Source organism: Vigna umbellata, chromosome 4 (genome assembly GCF_029865625.1).
Source record: "Vigna umbellata cultivar VRB3 chromosome 4, Vumbellata_1.0, whole genome shotgun sequence".
NCBI lineage: Eukaryota > Viridiplantae > Streptophyta > Magnoliopsida > Fabales > Fabaceae > Vigna > Vigna umbellata.
In genome coordinates, this window is record NC_142168.1 from 59,271,455 (window position 1) to 59,293,788 (window position 22,334).

At 30.7% G+C, this 22,334-nt stretch overlaps 1 protein-coding gene across 1 annotated transcript; it reads right to left on the bottom strand.

Moving 5' to 3' along the window:
- Positions 1-1,184: 1,184 nt before the first annotated feature.
- On the bottom strand, positions 1,185-3,376 carry LOC148200723 (uncharacterized). The gene is made up of 3 exons (XM_088111669.1): positions 2,832-3,376; positions 1,894-1,997; positions 1,185-1,698 (listed from the first exon to the last, which is right to left on the bottom strand). The coding sequence occupies exons 1-3, from the start codon at positions 2,991-2,993 to the stop codon at positions 1,380-1,382; spliced, it is 585 nt and encodes a 194-aa protein (XP_087967795.1). The 5' UTR covers positions 2,994-3,376; the 3' UTR covers positions 1,185-1,379.
- Positions 3,377-22,334: the final 18,958 nt, after the last annotated feature.

Genomic DNA, 22,334 nt, shown 5'->3' on the forward strand with positions numbered 1-22,334 from the left:
TCTTTTTATTCATTCCTTTACTTGTAATTCTTCTCAACTCTCATACTATGAAACCACTTCCTTTACTTTTCATTATTCCTTTCAATTTTGCACTACAATCCAAACTTAGAATTCACCTTTATGAAATGTTTTAAAGCATATTTAAGCATGAGACACATCTTTTGAGAGGATTAATGTATGATAATATTGATAATAATTTCAAAATTTTTTTTTTACTAAAAGACACTATATTAATAAGACTTAAACTAAATCTGTATAAAAAATTTCACATCACTTTCAATCTAAATTATTAAGATAATAGATTTATGAATTTTTTATATATTATTTTATTTTATTTTATTTTTATTCAATGTGAGAGACTTATACTTACTTATATTTCTTAACAACATCATCTTATCTTATGATGGAGCATATATGCATCCAACCACCAACACTTTCACATGAAAATAGTACATTGATCTAAATCCACTAGGTTGCTCATTTTCCTACAAAAACAAGTGTGAGGTAACAAAGTGCACATGCTAGATATCATAGTTACAACTTGCAAGATGACCTGGCATGTGCAAACATGTCAGGAAATTTGGTTTTGATGCCTTTCTAGATTAATTGATTCTCTATTAGTACATAAATAGTAGACAAGTTTTCAATTATTAATGACATTTTATGTACAACTTACATCAGAAAAATTATAAATATATACAAATAATGGATTGTATCTTATTTCTAATCTGTACAAGATATCCTGAAAAACTGATCATAACATATCCTCTTTAACAGCAATAAGTTATTTTCGCAATTTAATTTACAGATTTAACATATGTTCCTAAATTGCAGGTCTTCAAGTTTTGCATATTCGTTTTGCTCTCGCTTGAACATTACTTATAGAACCTATCCTGCTACACACATATTTTATGAGAAGAACAAGACTTTTCTCTTTGAATTCTTTATAATATTTCAATGTGTTAGATTTACACATATATCTGATATAATTTTATATGTGCAGTTATTGTTATTAGTAGTTCCAGGGGACCACTGGCCGTTTTCAAGATATATTTGGTAAAAATCTTTCTGCCATAAATACTATTAAAAATAGACCCTCAATAGCTGGCACTAATATGTAATCAAACATTTGTTTAATCGGTTAACCATTATAAGAGAAGTATGCTTGATTGAGTGATACGATGGAGAAAAGAACTTAAGCATGGTATGCCAAAGATTCCACCAAAAACTAGGCCTTCATATGCTACAAATGGAAGCATATTTACACCACCGAGAGATTAAATACGAAGGCCATATCACAGACAAAGAATTTGAATCCAATCTATAATTAGAAGCATCCCTCTACAAAAGCAGAAATTTTTCAATCTTCTCTTCTTAGATCATTGCCTTGCTCCTTCTTCACCTGAAGTTGGTTGTAAAGAGTTACTGGCTGCAGTAGGAGTAGGTTGTTCATCATGTCTCTCTGCATTTTCACTCCTTTCTGATGTGTGAGACTCGTCAAGAGATTGGCTCATGGTAAACGTCACAGGTCTTACATGTTTTGTTTCAGAAGAGTTCTTCAATGGCAGACGGCATACTGGGCAGGTAGATTGTTTTCTCAGCCATATATCAATGCAAGAAAGATGAAAAGTGTGGCCACATTTGGGCATGATACGCAAGATTTCTCTTTCTTTGTAATCTGCCAAACATATTACACACCTGCAGAAGCAAACAAAGTTATATATCTATCTCCTCCTTGCATGAGCTTGATAATCTATCAAAGTTGTTTGTATATCATGTGCTATGAACAATTCTATGCAGTAAGAAATTACTGTAACAGTTTGAAATCTTCTGTCAAGGAAAACATGAGGAACTTCTTCTCTGTGACCTACAATTGAGAGACTAAAACTTAACTGTGTGTGTTCAAGGGAACTGAAAGCCTCTTGGTTGAACTTCAAAGTAGGGATTGCATCAAGCAGAACAGGTTCTGATTCAGGGTCATTAACATGATGTTCTGGCTATCAGTAAACAATGAAAAATTAAAATCTAAAGCAACCAACGTTCACAGTATAGAATGATGACAAACTAAAAATTACAAATTAGACAGTGCAATCTCTCGTGATCCACCATTATTTGGAGGGTATAGAAACATTCTATTCATGAACTTGAAATAACATAAACCTTGCAGCATATCAAACATGGATCACTAACGAGTTCGTGACAGATTTTTGCTAATGCTAAGTTGTTACCCGGAAGAAACGTGTTGGAAGACTCAAATAGTGTCTAATGAGTTAGAACAGCTGCATAGGAACCCTAATGCAGTGTTAATACTTCTAAAGATTTGGTTTTTGACCCAGCTCAATGTGTCGTGTGATGTATTTACCCGACCCCACCAAGGAAGATAAGGCTTTGAAGTTGTTTTTGTTATTTACATTGAAAAAGTCTTGATTACGAATTGGATTAGAACATCTGCATAAATCTTGGTATCTTATCATGACCAATGGCAATTAATTTAAGGGGAAATATACACATTCATAGATACAAATGCCCAATTCCCAACATCTGATTAAAAGCTTACAGCCAAGCCACAGATTTACTTTTTAGAAATAGAATGCAGCATTTGCATCAGAATCAAATATTAGAAAGAACCACAGAAAATTGCAGCAATCCTCATTCCTCGTACACTAAGTACCGGATCAGAAAAATAGCATATGAGTCATGACTAAAATAAAACAGAGATTACAATATTGATAGAAGTTTCATAGAAATTGAACAAATCACCCAAAATCAAGCCCAGTTCAGAGGCAAAAACAGGAAAAGGGGAAGAAAGAAAAAGGAACAACCGAACTTACCTGTTCTATATCAATTCTTGATTCAATCTGATACACCACCCGAGATTCAACACCTCCTCTTAGCCTTCCGCATATGATTCTGGTGCAGACAAACACAATGAAAGTGGCACTCATGCCAAACCCAATGACCGTGGTCACCAAATTGGTACCTGAACCCAACATCTCCAACCCAATAACCAATCCACACAAACACGCACGCACGCGCAAAAAGATGCAACCACAATAAACAAAACCCTCAAGCTAGAAGCACGAATAGCAACAGAAGCAGCAGCACAGCATATAGAACACCGCCAGTTCACAGATTCTTCAACCCAAACGCATGATGGCACCCCAGACAAAGTCCACACTTGACAAGTCGAAAGAGACAAGAGAAGAGAAAAACTAAGATAAACACAGAAAAAAAGAGATACCCATGTCAGAAAAATGGAAACTTTAGAGGTATTCAGAGGAAAAGAAAAGAGATGGAATGGAATCACAGTGGCTTTGGTGTGACTCAAAGGATGGTGGTGGGGGAACAGACAAGAGCATACAGAGAGAGTAGAGAGAGATAGAGAGAGAGAAAAAACTCTCTTATTTTCTTACTTCGGAATCAGAACGGTGCAGGTGGGGTCCACTGCAGGAGGTGGACCATCACAGAAGTTGGGGATTTGTTGATCAGACGGTTGAGATTGGCTGTCAATTTTTCGGCGGCAAAAGATCTTAACGGTAAAAAAAACTACGAAAGAAAGAACAGCACTGGATTTTGAAGATCTGACAATTCTCAAACTTGTTTAAGCTTAAGGAGTACAAGATTTGATGTTCTGTCGATTCCTCTTGTTACATCTTTCTTGGAAAATCATTCTGATATCCAACAAATCCTTTTTAAGAATATGACTTAACATACACTAAATGCACCTTCCGTTGTTACTATTTATAAATAAATTGTTAATTTTAACATAGTAATGTGTTTAAATATCACTGTAACTTTAGTTTTTTTAAAACTATTTATTTTATATATTCAACTTTAGCACAATATTAATTTTTATTCTTTTAATAATTAATATTGACGTTTATATTTCTTGACAAAATTATGATATTATGTAAAATATGTAAAATGTAAAAAGATTTATGTAAAATATAATTAGATTTATGTAAAATATAATTAAAAATAGATATATTATTTTTATCTTTTATTTTTAATTAATTTATTATTTGAATAAAAAAATATATAAACTAAATTTAAAATACAAATAAAAAATAATAACAAACTAATTAAAAATAAAGATAATGTATTTAATAATCAAATATTTTAAGAAAAAATGTATGGATTACATCTTTATTATTCTTTATTTTTGTTCTTTATTTATATTCTTCATAATTAATTTGAAATAGAAAATCGTTTGTGAGCCAACACATAAATCTTGCATTTTTAATATGTTTGAAATATTTTAAATTAATGTGATTTGCGAAAAAGTATATAAATTCCTCATATAGATATTTAGTGTAATCTATGTTTTGGATGATAAGAATAAAATATATGCATGTAAGGTATTTCAAATAATTAATTAAACAGTGGGAATAAAGAAAAAAAAAAGAAAAAGAAGAAACATTGAGAACAACTTCATTGATTCTTTAAGTCTCGATCTCAATGTATTTTATTCCATCATAAGAGTTATATTTTTAAAAAGCTATAATTAATATAAAATAATTTGATAATATATTACTTTCATTTATGGTTGAAAATGTCATAAGAGATTATGTATCTGTTCAATATTTGGTAAACTATTGATTATTATTGACAGAAATTATTAATTCAATAAATTAAAAAGTAATGAAATTCTTAATAACAATTAAGTGACTAAAAATAAGGTTATGTTATACGTTAGTCTTATGTGGTTTTCCCCTCATTCTTTCACTTTCTCCATTGTATGACTGATATTATCTTTGTGTGTAAGGAAAAAATAACAACAAAGCCACCAAATTATGTTACTTACTTCCATATACTTCCCTATTTCTTTTCTTTTTTTCTTTTTTGGAAGTGAAAAATAATTAAAGCACTAGAAGATTTTCATAATCTCACTCATTAAGGAAACTAATGATGTTATTCACGTAATTTTTTAAGACAACATTCACGTGTTACTCTTCTTTCATGCATAGGAAAATTACGTGTATAATTAATTTAATTTTAAGAAATTAAATATAGAAATTTAAGATCCAAGTTTCTATTACTTATCGTTTTTAAAATAATTATATTTATTAAATATAAAGTTTGTTTTTACAGTAACACAACCCTATATGAACTTAAAAATAAATGGTGTTCATATTGCAACGCCGTTGAGGAGTTAATGGTGTTCATATTCCCATATCAGATTTATATAAAATTAAATAAATTTTTCATATCTTCAATGCTTATCATCACTATGACTATGTGTCTTAATTGCACATTTTTTATTATCACAATTTGCCACTAAAGTCAATCAATTTAATATTCTACTAATTACTTTTAATCTAACGTACTATTGCCATAATTTTTAATTAACATGTTATAATTATAATGTATTAATCTGTAACGTAAAGCAGAGACTGAGAAATACTAATTCAATATTTTCAATTTCCAAAATTGAGTTATATATTCTTCCATTTCAGGTTCTAACACTTTTCGGATAAAGGGGAGACAGAGTAAGAAAATGTTGATTTGATTTCCATGATGTGATTTAACATTTTTGTTACTAGAGAATAATTATTTGTGTATCTTTTTGATAGATTAACATTATTTTTTATTAAATAGTGTTAATTGCGAAAATTAGTGTTATGTTATTTCAATTACATTGATGAATATTAATTCTCGGATTTTTTTTATGCCAATGGTTGATTTGGACTATCTTCAGTTTCACACGCTTTTTAAAATTATATATTTGTTTTAATTATGGTTACGTTTCATTATATTTAAAAGAAAAAAAAAATCTATGATAACGATCTAATTTAAATACATTTGAATTGTCGCCGTTAGGTTTCTTTCAGTTCAGTGATATTTTTAAAATTGCAAGCACATCAAGAGATATTGTTGAAATGCAGATAAATATAAAAAACTAATACAATAATACACATAACTAAATTCATTATACAGAAAATACATTTTAATGAATAAAAATGTTAACGAAAACACTACGCAATTAATTGGAGCTTGTTTTATATTGTTTAATTTGTATATACAAGTTAGATTTATATGTATTTATTTTATTAAAAGTCAAATTGACGAATTCTAAGAACATGAATGGTTTATTTTTTTTTTCATTCAAGTTTTCGAGTGAGAAATTAAAAATATTGTAAATATTGAAAATAGTTTATGTTTTATGGAGTATTATAATTATAACACTGAATGAAATAATTGAGAATAATTATTATTTAATTATTTCTAAAGGTACATTAAAAACATTTTTTAATATATAAAATTATTTAATTTTTATTATTAGATTTTAATCATATGCTGAAAACAAAAGTGACATAATATATTAAAATAAGATTTTAATTAAAAAAAAGTAAAATTTTGTATTGAAAGATAATATAAAATGAAGTCTAACACCCCTATGTGTTCCCATTCCACCAACCCCTAGTTGACCAAATCATGGACTTGTGTGTGAGGTTCTCAATGTGTCATGTGACAAAGAAAAGAGAAGAAAGCATTATGTAGGAGAAAAATACAAACAGCAGCACTTAGCTCAAGGAAAATAGAATAATATAGTTTATGAGAAAAGACATGAACCATTAATTAGGCAAGAGAATAGATACTTTCTCCAGAAAATTAATTAAACTTCAGTGTCAATAATACTCAACACTGTTTTTTGAAAACGATATCCACTTCTTCCAACACGACACTCTTTAAAATACTTTTCAGATTTTTCAAACTCGTTTTAAGATCTTTCACCACTATATATGGTACCAAAGATTCCTTCTGTCAATTGCTTCAAAATAGAAAATTATAATTTTTGTTGGATGAAAATTTTAATACAAACTTGTTACGTAGAAGATATATCATAAGTTTGATGATCAAACTTATTGAGATAAATCTTTAGAAAAAACTTAGTTTGGTATTAAGACGTGGTTTATAAACACATCATAAATCACTTTACAAATCCTTTTAAATGTTCCCTAAGTACATTACACTAAGCTAAATGGATGGTGACATCATATAATTATGACAGTTAAATATGTGAGTTATTAAACATTTTGAAGTATGACATATCTATGTACTCTTTCTAACTAAATCCAGAAATTTTTTTGGCAAGTGGTGGGAGAAGATTCAATATAACTACTTTTGGTTGGTTGATTAATCATATAATATGGTGTTGCAAAGTCACAATAATGCTTAAGGATGTCAACATGCCATTATATATATTTTAGGAGGATTTTGAGTATGGATTGTGAATATGTGATAAAATCATAATCAAAAGGGTTTGTTGGTTAAAATGAAATTCTTTGATCTTTTAAGAGGGAGAAAGATCCACATATAAAAGGCTCTCCATCATTCAAATCAATATGAGAGTTTATGATCTTTATAAATATAAGTATGATAAATTATGAAGTGGATATTTCTTAAAAGTTGTATTTATAAGATCAACATGGATAATGAGTCTTTGATTAAAAAATAATATTTACCTTAAGTATATAATAACAATAATAATAATATTTGTCTCAACTATATAATAACCATAATACTAAATTAAAAAAATTAATTATAATATATATATATATATATATATATATATATATATATATATATATATATATATTATTGGAACAGAGGTACGTTTAAATTGTTCTATAATAAAAAAATCTTAACAAATTTGATTAGGTTGTGCTATTTAGTGTATCTATTAGGTGGAATATGAATACCATGTATCATTTTCATCTTAAAAAAACTTGTAAAAATTGGTAATTTTATATTGAATGGTGACAATATATGCAAATTAGATATACTTCTCATCTTATATAATAGTTGTGTGGAATTATATATGTTTTTCGCAATAAGATAAAGATGATGTTGCGAGAATGTTTCTAAGTTACGACTTGTTGACTACTTCTTATTTTTGTTAATGAATTTTACTTTTGTATTTTAAAATAAAAATTGTAGAGAATTAAGTTGGACGTGAAAATTTTAAATTTTAAGATAACATTTTTAAAGATAGAAAAGTATTCATTAAAAAGAAATATGTCACATATAAGTATAAAATATTTACTATTCCAACCTTAAATTAATTTAGATGACGATATTAGAGTTAATCGTTTAATTATCTTATTCAAAATATTATCTTCTTTAATAGATTTCCCACGTTCTTATCTTTAACTCTTTAACTTTAACTTCTATAAAAATTTAAATATATATTTATAAAGACCTGAAAAATAGAATGTTATAGAACATATAGGTGTGTTAAAATAATGAGACATATTATTTTACTTTAAAATAATTTTATAATATAAATTGAAGTTTATAAACACTTCTTATTATTCTAAGAATACTTCATCTCTCTAGAACTTTATTCCTCAGAGTTCTCTGACTTCTCTCTACAACCTCTCTCTGCTGAGTTTTCTGTTTGACGATCAGAAGGTGCCTAGGTGATCTTGACGTTGAGAGCTTCGATCTTGACCGATCAATTCTATGATTCCAGCTGGTAAGTTGTTTGCCCTTTTCTTCTCTTGTTCTTGATTCTGGATCATGCAACGTAGTACTGTTGCATGTGTCTTGCGGTTTCCTTCTTTAATTTTCAGCTCAATTTAGATTTTAATTGTTGTTCTCTATCACCAATTGGTGAGTTGTAGGTTTCTATTGAGTTCCCTTGCGGTGCAAGGTACGGTTGGGGTATATGTGAGCTGATTTGTCCGTCTCTGAGATAAGGGGAGCTAACTACTGTTTTAATTTAATTGTATGAATGATATATATATATATATATATATATATATATATATATATATATATATATATATATGCTGAATGTGGATTGAGTTTGTTGTTGGAGGTACAATTCTGAGTTTGTAGAGAAAAGGAAATGTTATGTATTGAAGGGTGTAATATGTGAAATTTAGTATGATGATGATGAGATCTGTTTGGATAAATTGAACTGTTGTGATTGGTTGTGTTAGAGGTAGTTTCATGTGTGAAATCTGTTATAGTGGTGATCAAGTGATATGTGAAGTGATTTGAGCTTGTTTAGTGTATTTAGAGGAAGTGAGGTAGTGAATTTGAGTATTAGAGGTCCAGTACTGTTAGAGGCTGCTGGGGTAGTTTAGACAGGTCATATGTGACTGGTTTAAGTCATCAAATTGGTTAAAATTAGGTTCAAAGTGGTACATTAGGATTTGGGTCTCTAAGTTGATGAAATTGAGGTTTTAGAGTGAGATTTGATGCATAAACACTTTAGATTGAGGTTAGGAAGGTCTAGGATCATTTAGTCAAGTCTAATTAAGTATATACAACATATTAGGAGGGTTAGAAGTTGGCAAAGTTGAGTGGAATTGGTAATGAGGGGTTGAGTTGAATAATTCTGCAGAATTTCGTTCTGCTGATTATGCAGACTCGCTGTGCGAATGGATTCGCATAGCGAGTCACCTTGGCGAGGTGCTCTCTGCCAAGGCACTCGCATAGCGATGGGTGCGCTGTGTGAGTGAAGTGAGAGGGTTGCTCTCTGTTTGTCAATCCGCATAGCGAATCAAATCGCTATGCGACTGGTTGGGGTCTGGAACCAATATTCATTTTATTCGAACAACGAGTAGGTCTCGCTCTACGAGGGTTTAGGAAGTCTGAGTCTCTGTCTGAGGTTCTCGCATAGCGATTTAGGACGCTATGCGAGGGGTTAGGGTCTGATACTTTTCACAGTTTATTCGCATAGCGAGTTTAGTCGCTATGCGAGTGGTTAAGAGTAGTTGGTCTCTGTCTAAGGATTTCGCAAGGCGAGTTAGGTCGCTGTGCGAGAAGCTTATGGCTTCACTATGCGAAGGTGTGCGTTGTGCGAGGAGTTCAGTCTTAGTTCAATTTCTTTTGTGATATTATGTTGTTTTAAATGAAACATTGAGTATTGTATGAAGTAAGTTGAAGTTGTATCATGTAATATCTGTGGGTATTGATGTATGTTGTATTTCAAAGTATAAAGTTCAAGTATGGTTAATGGACGTAATTCCATGATCCTCAAGGAGAGGAGACATGGTGGTGCCCTATGTTGTGATTCAAAGTGAAATCTCTAGTTGAGATTCAAGTAAGTTTAGAATGGATGCAGGAGCTTAGTCTTGGGGGTTATCCTAAAACTCCAATGGTCTTTCATTCTCAAGTAGAGAGGATTGATCCATGTCGTGAGGAGTAGCAGGAGGTCCTAGTCTTGGGTGCTTCCAGTATGGCCCAAGGTGAGTGATAACGGACTAACCTCGTGAGTGTGGTAGGGTGAAACCCATTGGCAACGACTTTGCAAAGCAGTAGAAGCCACCACGAGTGCACAACCCGCCATAGCTCAGCAATCATTTTAAGTCCGGACAGTCAAAGTCAGTGTGGTGTTATGTGTGAATGGTTTAAGTGATGTGAATGAATAATATGCTTGTATGAAGTTAACTAATTCGATGTGTGATTAATCTTTATTTAAACTAGCTTACCATGTTGTGTGCTTGTATTTTGTATGTTCTGTTGTTCTTCTTCTGCAATGACCATCCTTTAGATGTGAGCAGCGGAAGAAGAGGTTTCTCTGGAGCAAGCATTGGATGGAGGTGATGCTGCTGAGTAGTTGATTTGGTTCAGTAGAGCCTTGTGTATAGTTTTGAATAGTCTTCAGTCTGTTTATAAAGTTTTAAATTTATAGTTATTTTGGATGACTCTAAAGATATCACTTTATACTTAGATGGATAATTGTACTATTTTATCATGCATGTAGCTTCTCTTTAATATAATCTATACTATATATTTTGGGATGTTACAATATTAATCTTTCCACCTCTAAAAAATTTTATACAAATAAATTATGGCACAAATTTCACACTCACCTTGTCATATTATCTCAATATTGTTTTTAAAAAAAAACCCACAATTAATGATTGATTGAACTATCCAAAAAATATTGATTTTTACAAATTTGACATTTATACACTGAAAATCTAACAATAACTATTGGAATGGTTATATATATATGAGATTTAGAAAATGAAATTAATATAAAGTATATAGATATAATTTGGCATGAGAAAGTAGGTAGAAAGATACATAGAATGAGCGAAATTTGTTGAGTTTCTGAATATGAACAAGTACCATGACCCAACAGCTTCAGACGTTGTACTTCAATTCTATCCAATGCAACCAACAAACATAAATAGTTGTTGGTTCCATGATCAAAGTAAAGTATCTTGCTCTCATGATCCAAGTGAGTATCTTCCTGTTTTCTCTTTTTTTTTTCTTATTCAAGGAAAGGGAAAGTACTTCACTCCATTATACTTTAGTACTGAAATTCAGATTCATGAAAGGACATAAATATATTAAATAAAACAAATATCTGAACTTGGAAGGAAACATCATTAACATGCCCATAAAGATGGAACTGTATGTATTTCACAGTGGAAGATGACAAATGGGACCACTCCAACCCTAAACAATCACACACTTATTTGCTTTTTCCTTGTCACATCCACCACTAACAATAAACAAACGAAAAAGAGAGATAATTCAGATGTATATTTTTCCCACATAAAAAACTGCTTTGATATGATTTTATATTACCTAAAAATTATTGTATTTTTTTCTTCTGACTCTACGTATATTTTTTATTTTTCTGGTTAACAAATTAGTCCTTGTAGGGATTGCCGTTTAATTTAAATTTTTATACAAAAGATTATGAAATGGAATGGATTTAGTAGATCAACTTTATCATATATATGTTTTCTTTTATCATTGACTCAATATGACATTCTTCGGCTACCCTTCTAACGAGTATGTAATTTTGATCGACAGAGAATTTAGGTTAGATATCAAATGAAATTCTTATATGATTTGTAAAGTTATTATATATTGGTTGGCAGTGTTGTTATTTCTCCCCATCAAGCATTTGTCTCATTGTTACTTTTTACTTTTTCACATTTGTGGTTACATCACGTTTTTTTTTTGTAGTATTTGTGATAAGTAAATTATGAACTATTTCAAAACACTTTTTTTTGTGTGAAATAATTATCTATACCAATATATAAAGATAATACATTTTCTTTTTTGTATATACAATTTTTTTTCAATGTTATCTTTTATAACAGAATTATTAATTGATTTTTTAAAAAATATATTTAATAACATATTTTTTATAAATAACATTTATTTTGAAATATTTTATATAAAATTATCACAATTTTTTTTTCTTTATTATATTTGTAATTTTTTTTCTTATATTACTCTAATTGTTTTTTTTATATATATCAACTTAATCAATTTATATATTTTATTAACTTAGAATATAATATAAATATTTTAGAAATACGGACATGCTCAATCGCACTCGTGCTTAGCTAATATATTATTAAGAATTTGTCATCTTAGGTTAAATATATTTAGGTAACTTTGTAAATTAGAGAATAAAGCGAGTTAAAATTAATTAATAAAAATCTTATTACCTTTTTAGAATATAAATTTTTAACTCTTTTATTAGTTAAATTAAAAAAAAGGGTTAAATATGTTTTTAGTCCCTAAACTATTGACCGTTTCTGGTTTTCGTCCCTCTTCCAAACTAAGGTACAATTTGGTCCTCATTCTTTAGAAAAACGTTCGTTTTAGTCCTCAAAATTTTGTTTTTAGTCCTCGTTTTAGTCCTCAAAACGTTCGTTTTTTCGACTAAAACGAACGTTTTTTAAATATTGAGGACCAAATTGTACCTTAGTTTGGAAGAGGGACGAAAACCAGAAACGGCCAATAGTTTAGGGACTAAAAACATATTTAACCCTAAAAAAAATCAATTTTTATTTCTTTTTTCTACTAAAGGTGTTTAAAACAAAATTCTACCTAAACAGGATTCCTAATTTTATTCTAATTCGGTAGAATTATTATAACTGACAAATTATTTCTCTAAGTATTTAACAGAATTGCATGTTCATATTTGGAATTTTGGATACGACCGATCATGTCCCTGTTGATCATGTCTTGGCGATACATATAGAAAATTTTAAAAAATTGCTTTGTTAAAATTGTCATACTGCAATTTTTGTATTTTCCTATTTCGATGAATAATTAGATATCTTTCTAATGATGAGATTACAATTTTGAAGTAAAAAAAATCTATTGCTGAACTGGAGAGGTGGAAGAACATCCAACGAAAAAAATAATCAAATAAATAAAATAATAAGAGTGAAAAGAACAACAGAGATATTTGATATTTTATTAACTGAATGGGACACGAACAAAGGAAAGAACAAAATGTGGTTAAAGTCGAAGCTTCGAATGAACATAATATGATTTTTTTTTAAAAAAAATAATTATGCTACAAGTCCTAATTAATATATATATATATATATATATATATATATATATATATATATATATATATATATTATTTTGTCATCCTAACTTTTTTAAATGTTTTTTCTTTAAATTTAACATTTTACTATTTTAGTCCCTCTTAATACTATTCCATCAGTTTTTCTTTATGATGTAACTTTCTATCTAATATAAAATTTGTTTGCTTTATTTTTTCTTCAATAACAAATAAACGTTATTTATTTAGTATTGTGTGATATTTATAATTTTTAAATAAAATATTGACTCATCATTTCGAGCGAGACGTAGTGGTAATATAAGTTTACTTATTGAAATCTGTAAAATATTTTAATATTAGTAAAATAATGATTTTTTATACTTAGATGAATCTTAACATAAAAATGAAAATTTAAATATAGTTTAGCTGCTTATGATATACTTATTTTTCCATTTTGGTCTTCAAAATTATTTTAAATATTTTGGTTCCTTAAAGTTCAAGTATTACCTTTTCAAAGTCTCTTTTGTTAAATCTCAGTTTTTTCTTTTCTTTAACCATGCCACTAAAAACTAACGGATATATAACGAGAGAATAAGAGATCAAATTTAAAATTTTAAAATAAAAAATTGTTTTTTAAGTAACAAAACAGTGAAACATTTATGTTACATGAACATAACCACATTATTAAGAAAAAAAAACATCTACAAAAATATAGTTAAACAGTATATAAAAGTAATCCATTAATGGAATGACTGAGATCATATAGTAAAATTATATCTATTCCTATTATCAATTTTTCTTTTTTGATGTAGTTAGTTATTTATTCTCTATATACAATGATTAAAAATTAGTTTCTGTTTTCACATATATACTCGATGTCAAGGTTTAGAAATTATTTTGAAGTCTGAATTATAAGTTTAATAGTTTATTCAAACTATTTGAAGAAAATAATAACGTAATAAATGTAAGGGTTAAATATATTTTTAGTCTCTAATTTATCATGCGATTTTGGGTTTAGTTCCTATTCAAAAGTTTTATTCATTTTAATTCTTTTAGTTTTGAAACTCTTATGTTTAGTCCTTAAAATTGAACAACGTTAACTTTTCTTTAACATGGCAAACGGCGAGCCACGTCTGATGCAAGTTACTGTCCAACTACGTTTTGGTTTCTGAAATCATATTAGGGTTCTTAATTTATTTTATTTTTTAATTGGGGAAAAGTGATTGCCTCCTTCTAGTGAATCCTGATGACACTATTCAAGAGCCTCTTCGAGATTGGGGTGCTTATGATGAGATCCGCCCAGAGCCAGTAATCAATGGAGTGTTACATTCACAATCACAACCAACTGACGCAATTAACAGATCAAGAAACAGTGAGGGAATAAAGCGAGGAAAACGGGAGAAGGAAGAAACTTGTTCGATGAGATGGTGAATGAGACTTCCATTGGAGGTGAGATTGGAGGTTTCTCGGTAGGTCCTTTTGACAGAGACGTTCTTTCTGCGTTTCATGCGGAACAAAACGGTGATAAGGGAGAGGAAAACGACATCAGAAACTGCACCAGCAACTTCAGCAGTTAGGGGTCTCTTGGTGCCGCTATTTTTCTTCTTTGAGATTATTTATTAGGGGTTTGTGGAAGAGGGTCTGGGTTCGGTTCAACGAGACTACCTGTTGTGTTTTTATTTTGAAAACTTCAATTGCATTAAGTTGTTCATCCTGAATGAAGCCTTTACTATTAGGATGCATTTCCAGTGAGGCATGATCGAGACCGAGCGGGTGGTGAAGTGGTGGGTGGATTGAGTCCTGACAACCGAGCGGAGGCATGACCGAGACCGAGCGATGCATGACTGAGACCGAGCGGTGGTAGTTAGGATTTTGAGTTCTGACAATATCTTCTCTTCTCTTCCCTGCTCGATCATCCCAATAACATTTCCATTCTCACATTCATATACATCATTCATTTTGTCAAGACGAGTCCACTCGCATTTTGTTCCCAACCCCACAGTTTTTGTTCTAAGCTTCTTGAAATTGTTATGATATTCTTATTGAATCTTGAGTTTAGATTTTTGTTCAGGTTTTGAATTGCGTATCCTTTTTAAATGCATCCATGACTGAAACTCCATAGAATTTGTCTCGGTTTTTGTTAATATGCTTACCAGAATCTTGAAGATTTCAAAAATTGGATTTCTTTGACTTCCCCGGAACACTAGTAGTGCTGGCTCATCAAGTGTATCTGACAAAGGAAAAGCAACAATCTGGTATGGAGTTCTGAATAAAAAGAGAAACATAAACCAAGCTGGGAGCTGCATCTGGGTGGCGACAATTTAAATAGATGAATAACTTTGAAAGAACTAGATCAAGTCAGTGTTATGGCGAGCTCAAAGGTAGGTTTTAAGTTTTCTTTGCTTCTGTTTTCTTTTTCTACTCGCTACTTAGGAACCTTTTTGTCTTTCTACTCGCGTCTTCTCTTCTTCTTCCAATAGCATATGCAGAGAAGGTGTCGTCGGCGGAGGAGCGGATAAGCGGAGTTGGGGATGGAGATGAAGGACGTGAAGGTGGAAGTGACTATGGAGTCGCAAGAGGATATAAAGAAAAAGATAAACAACGTGGCACACAATAACGAGGGAAGGTGGCATAACACGTGACTCACTATTTGCCACATCAAAGAAAATTTAACGTCGTTCAATTTTAAGGACTAAAAACAAGAGTTTCAAAACTAAAAAGACTAAAAGGAACAAAACTTTCGAATAAGGACTAAACCTAAAATCGCGTGATAGTTTAGGGACTAAAAACATATTTAACCCTAAATGTAAAATCACCAATTTCAATACTTTAAATATGTATTTATAAATTTTAGAGTGAAGTTTTGATTACCATTGATATAGTTACAATTTAATAGTAAGTAATCACATTTTACTTTTAAATTGATTAATATTAAACTTAATTAATGATCGATGGATTTATTTATTGACGGATAATTTTTTATGTGATTTATTGAATAATTTGAATCAAAATTGACTTGATTGAGAACAGTCCAAAAATATAATCATTCTCCAAACTTTGAGATGTTAATTAGTTAAGAAAATTGTTGGGAGTTAGTGAACCCTCAAGAGTTATTATAGTGGCAGAGTTAAGAAAATTGAATAATTTGGTTCACACTTGAATGGATCCATTATGATAATTCATTCCCATGAAAACGAGGTGCCCACTAACTTCTCCTTTTGTTCACAAAGACAGAAAACTAAACCTTATGTATTTCATACAATTTCAGCAATAAATTGACGTGAATATTGTAATTATTATTAACACATGAAATGAGAAAAATAAAATATTGAATGTTTCCTTTCATCCCTCACTAACTTTTTGGGAAAAGAAACTAAAGGAGAAAATGTATATACATAAACAAGAATAACTAGTGGACCCTTTACCTACTTGAAAGCATTTGAAGTGAATATGAAAAACTATGTACATTGTCTCTTCTCTATTTCTGCCTAAAATATTTGTGTAATACTTGGGTTCCTACTTTTCATCATATATTAATAAGGTGGATAAAATAGGATAAACTTTATTTGAGATTATAATGTATTAGTTAAAAAAATAGTTATTTATATTTTTAATTTCCTAAATTTTCAAGCAATGATATTATATATCTATTCATAAAGCGTGGAAATAAAATTAGTATAAAAGTTATGAAAGGGATGAAAATTAATTTTGTTTAAAAATTTAGAAACTAAAAATATAATTAACTTTTACAAAATTATTAATATATTTTAATTCATTAAAAATTTAATTTAATTCAATTTATTTATAAAATATAATTCATTTATTAACAATTATTTTACGTATATCCAATCACTATATAAAAATAATATTTATAAAACAAAAGTAATTTTTCTTCAAATTATATATACACTATATATATATATATATATATATATATATATATATATATATATATATTAAGTTTTCAAAAATATATTTTGTAAAACAAAATTTGAAAATGTACTATTGGAAAAAGAGGAAGAAATATCTAATTGAAAAAAAATGATTAAATTAAATTTGGTCTAGGAGAATTTATTAGATATTGATAATAAATAATGTATCCATCTATCAAATCAAACGAATGTGTTTGATCAAATATTCTTTCTATATTTTGTAAGGGATGAATTTAAGGTTAAATGGGTTTTTTTGTCTTACATTATATTTAAAGATTAAGTTTTGTTTTTAAATTAAATTATATACCTATTTTATTTATTATAAAAGTAATGTAATTTTTTTTTCATAATAGCAAGTAGAAATTATATTTGTACATTATACAATTTATTTTATCATATGATAAAATTTTCATGTATAGTGATAATTTTCATAAGAATACATAGATGAAATAATACATAATTTAGTTTAAGAATAAAATAAATTTTTTAAAAATAATTAAAAAAAAACATATTTGACCTAATAAATTTCCTTAAGAATAAGATGACAAATAAATAACGAATAGATGTGACATCCCAAAATATCATATACACATATAATATAATAGGATTCAGTTATTATAATATGTAAAAGTCGTTGAGAGATAGAGATAATAGTATTTAAATATGTATACAGTCATCCCAAAAGATAGAGAGAATTAAAACGAAAATCAAACTTGAGTACAAGTTTCCAAAGTTCTCCAAAATACAAGGCTATTGAAATTTTAAAGAGACCTAAAAAGTTTTCCAAAAGTGTCGAACTATATAAAATAAAAGCTAGGAGTTTTTCAAAATAACAAGCTAATCAACTAAGAGCTAGTAGAAGGCCTAAGTACTAGGGACTGGGTCTTCTTCAACCTCCAAAGCTTGCTCAAATGGTACATCATCACCTACTGCTCACATCCAAAGGATTGGATGATCATCGCAAGGGAGAAGACAAACACATGCAACACATACAATGCAAGGGTGAGCTAGGTCTCAAACAAACATACAGATAATTTCAATTCAATCTAGCATTTCCAAGAACGTCCATACACACATAAACATGTAAGTCATCATAAACATAAATATTATTTCACAAAACTCATTAAAGCAAGTATCCTATCATGTTAAGACTCGTAGACACGTCCAGACATAGAATGTATGTAGAGCTGGGGCGGGTTGTGCACTTGTGATGACCCCTACTGCTTTGCAAAGCCATTGCCGAGGGGTTCCACCCGACCATACACAAGGCTAGTCCGTTACCGCGGAATAGACCTTCAGTGATAGCCTACCTTAGGACCTCCCACTACTCCCACCATACGCGTCAATTCTCTCTAAGTGAGAATGAAAGACCCTTGGAGGGTTAGGGATAACCCCCCATATGGAAGCCTCTCACATTCATTCAATACACTAACTGATCCTACCGAGAGATCTTAATTTCATATTCAATCCGACCACTTTAAATCACATGATATTCCTCTTGGATCAATAATGTACCTCATAAACCACTTTGATTCATCAAACATAAAATTTCATAGTCATTCAAGTGCATTCTTACTATATTGTCTTATACCAAACCCATACACCATCATACAACATCAACCATGTCATAAAACAACTCATACATTACATACTTTCACAAAACCATCACTTATTAACACAAATTTCTTTAGGACTTTTAATTATCAATACTTAAGTAATTTAAACAGCTTGGAGACCCTCACCGGCTCCGGAAGGGTCAAAAACCCCCAGAACGAACTAAAGAACGTCTAAAATGGACGTCCGAAACTCCCAAAACATCAAAAACATCGAAAACACTCAATCCGTCACACATAATTCGCTCAGCGCAACCCCCCCCCCCCTGTGCGCTATGCGAATTTTGTCTGCAGAGGAAGCTAAATTCTGCAGATTTTTCTGCATCATTGAGCAACTCTAACTCCCTTTTACCAATTCTAATCATATTTGTGAACTTCTACCACTCATAAATCAACTTTCATGCTAAATTAAACTTACCTAAACAATTCTAATCCTTTCTAACATTATTATAAAGTGTTTAAGCATTGATTTAGGTTCTACAACTTCAATTTTATCAACCTAGAGGTCTAAATTCAATTCTACAACTTGGAGTTGGTTTTTAACCATTTAAACATGCCTACTAAGTCACACATGACTTACCTAAGTTACCTAAACTGACTAGGACCACCAAGAATGCCTAACTCTAAATTTGACCACCACCCTTCCTTTCTAACTCTAAAACACCAAATTTTCCCAACTTAGAGACCCAAAACCCGATCTTACCTCTTTGCACTAATTTTGACCAACTTAGTGACTCAAACAAGTCACAATACAGTGGATAAAACTGTCCCAACAGTCCAATAACGCTGCAGACCTCATTTGCTCAAAATCACTACCTCACTTCCTCTAAAATGGCCTAAAATTGACCCTAAAGACACTTGATTTCCTTTCTAACAGCACTACCACAAAATTTTCATGCCAAAACAGTTCCAACATATACAATTCCATCATTCTAAGTCATTCCAAACAGTTTATAGACATCAATCACCAAATTCACATAACACACACTTCCTTACATGCATTTCAAGTTTAACTAGAACCAAGTTCATGCTTCCACAACATACCACTACAAATTTTATCATGCATTCACTCCACACAGTAAAATCAAGAGTAGAACTAGCTCCCCTTACCTTTAGTGTAGACAACCAAGCTCAAGTAGGAACCCTAGACCACTTGCTTGCACTCCCAAAATGTTAGAATCACCTATAAATCATCAATTGATGATGGAAAACGAATCTTAGAACCAAATAGAAGCTAGATTATGGAAGAAAACGAAATGGGTTGCATGCAACAAGTTCAATCGCATGCTTACAACCCTAGGGCACATGAGAAAAGGGTTTTCTTACCGGTTATGATTGGAGAAATTGATTGACTAAGAGCAAGACCCGTTACTTTGTGATTGTTGGGGCAGCACCTAATCAAGAATTTAATGGTTCAGTGTGAAGAATGGAAAGGGAGAAGATATAGGAGGAGGAGAGAGCTTGCAGGGAAAGAAATGGTTTCTCAGAAAAGAGGAATGAGTTAAAAATCAACGTTTCAAAACCAATGCAAATTTTATTTTAAAGTACTCAACCTCTCATCTTTTGCCATTTGTCATCCCTTTTTGCTGACTCATATCCAAGTCCTTACAATAGATAGATTATTTAATAAATCATAATATCATATAATAACTAATAATAATTTCCAAAGTTGAACTGAAATAAATTATATTTGCAGAAACTCATTCTGTGGTAAATTTATTAGCAAAACCATTTCCTATAGAGATGCAATAGAGCAACATATACAGTGTCAGCTTAATTACATTTCTTCTATAATAAACGAACAATTTAGGCTAATTATGAGTTTTGGCAAATTTTACATGCAATTTATGCTTGAATGACTGAAGAAGCTTCTCGTTTTTATTTTCCTTAAACAAGGAAAATCTTAAATAACATTTATTTTGAAATATTTTATATAAAATTATCACAATTTATTTTTCTTTATTATATTTGTAATATTTTTCTTCTATTAATCTCATTGTTTTTCTTATATATATCAACTTAATCAGTTTATATATTTATTAACTTAGAATATAATATATATATATAATTATTAAGAATAGAGATGTGAAAATGGATTAAAATCCGTGGTTAATTCGGCTCATCAAGGGTTCAGACCGGGTTGGATTTAAAAAAAATATACTTTTTTTATGTGGGTCAATTTTTAACGCGGCTCATCCGGATTGAATCCGTGGTGAGCTGGATTGGCTCACAAACCCTCCTAATTTTATTTTATTAATTGATTATCTTATGAAACCCTAGAAAATACCATCTCACTCATTATACGTGAATTATATTGTACTTTTTTCTATTTTGAATTGTCTTGAGTTTAACATCATTTTGAGAGTGAAATTTGTTTAGATTTGAATTACAAAAAGTTTGTAATTTTTTTATTTAAAAAAATTGTAATTAAGTGAGTCAGTGAGTCAACCCGATTAACCCACCAACACATAGTGGGTCGAGCCGGGTCCGAATTTTTCTGACTCGCTAATAAATGAGCCGGGTTGGATTGACTCACTAAATGACCAACCCCGTGGTGAGTCGGGCCGAATGACCAATTTTGACAGCACTTAAGAATTTGTTATCGTAAGTTAAATATATTTAGGTAACTTTGTAAATTAGAGAATAAAGCAAGTTAAAATTAAGGTTTAATGTCTCGGTAGGTCCCTATTTTAGTCTAGAATCTCAAATAGGTCCCTCTTTTTTTTGGCGTCTCAATTGAGTCCTTTTTTTTGTAAAATTGAAACAATTAGAGGTCTGCCGTCAAATTGGACAAACGATCATTTAAGTTTGGGTTACGTGGCATGAAAAGTGTATTAATTAATCTCACGTGGCATTAAAAATGAGTTTTGTTTTAAAAATTTGGATTGCTAGAGATGTTGAATCAGATTTAGGGAAGGGCAAAGTGGGGAAAATGTAAAAATTTAAGTGCAGCCCCCTGAGGTTGCGTAAGGGAAAACTCTTTCTCCATCTCTTCTTTGTTCCAGTTGAACGCAAAACTCCAGAAGCTTGAAGCTTCTTCCCTTTCTCTTTTCACGCGAACAGACTCAACGTTGGGGGCGAGAAAATTCTGTGTTTTCGAGGAGAGGCAGAGACCTTGTGGAAGCGCAGCGGAGGCGCGACGATAACAAATCGATGGTGCAGCGAGGTCGCGGCGACTGAACGAGGACGTTGGCCGGTCCGATTCGTGGTGCAAGGAGGGAGGCTCCCTTTCTTTTTTTCCTTTTCTGCTTCGTCTTAAAGGGAGAGAAGCACTGATATATGTCCCATTTCAAGCTTTGGTTTCAAATTTTTGCAGGGCAATGGAGGAGGTTTTGTTCTTCCGTTTCGGTTTGGGTTGTGTTTCACAAAAGAGGAGGCTTATTTTCCTTTCCTCGGTTGCTGGTCATTCTCGCACGGAGGGTTCGTTTTGGCATCTCAGTGGTCGTTCTCGTGGGTGGTGGGGATCGCGAAGGCTTCCTCCTCCGAAGCAACATGCGATGG

Coding starts and splice junctions, on each gene's coding strand:
- LOC148200723 (XM_088111669.1), bottom strand. CDS start 2,993: ATGTTGGGTTCAGGTACCAATTTGGTGACCACGGTCATTGGGTTTGGC. Junction 1,998..2,831: donor CAAGAATTGATATAGAACAG/GTAAGTTCGGTT, acceptor GTTTACTGATAG/CCAGAACATCATGTTAATGA. Junction 1,699..1,893: donor AGTTCCCTTGAACACACACA/GTTAAGTTTTAG, acceptor TTGCTTCTGCAG/GTGTGTAATATGTTTGGCAG.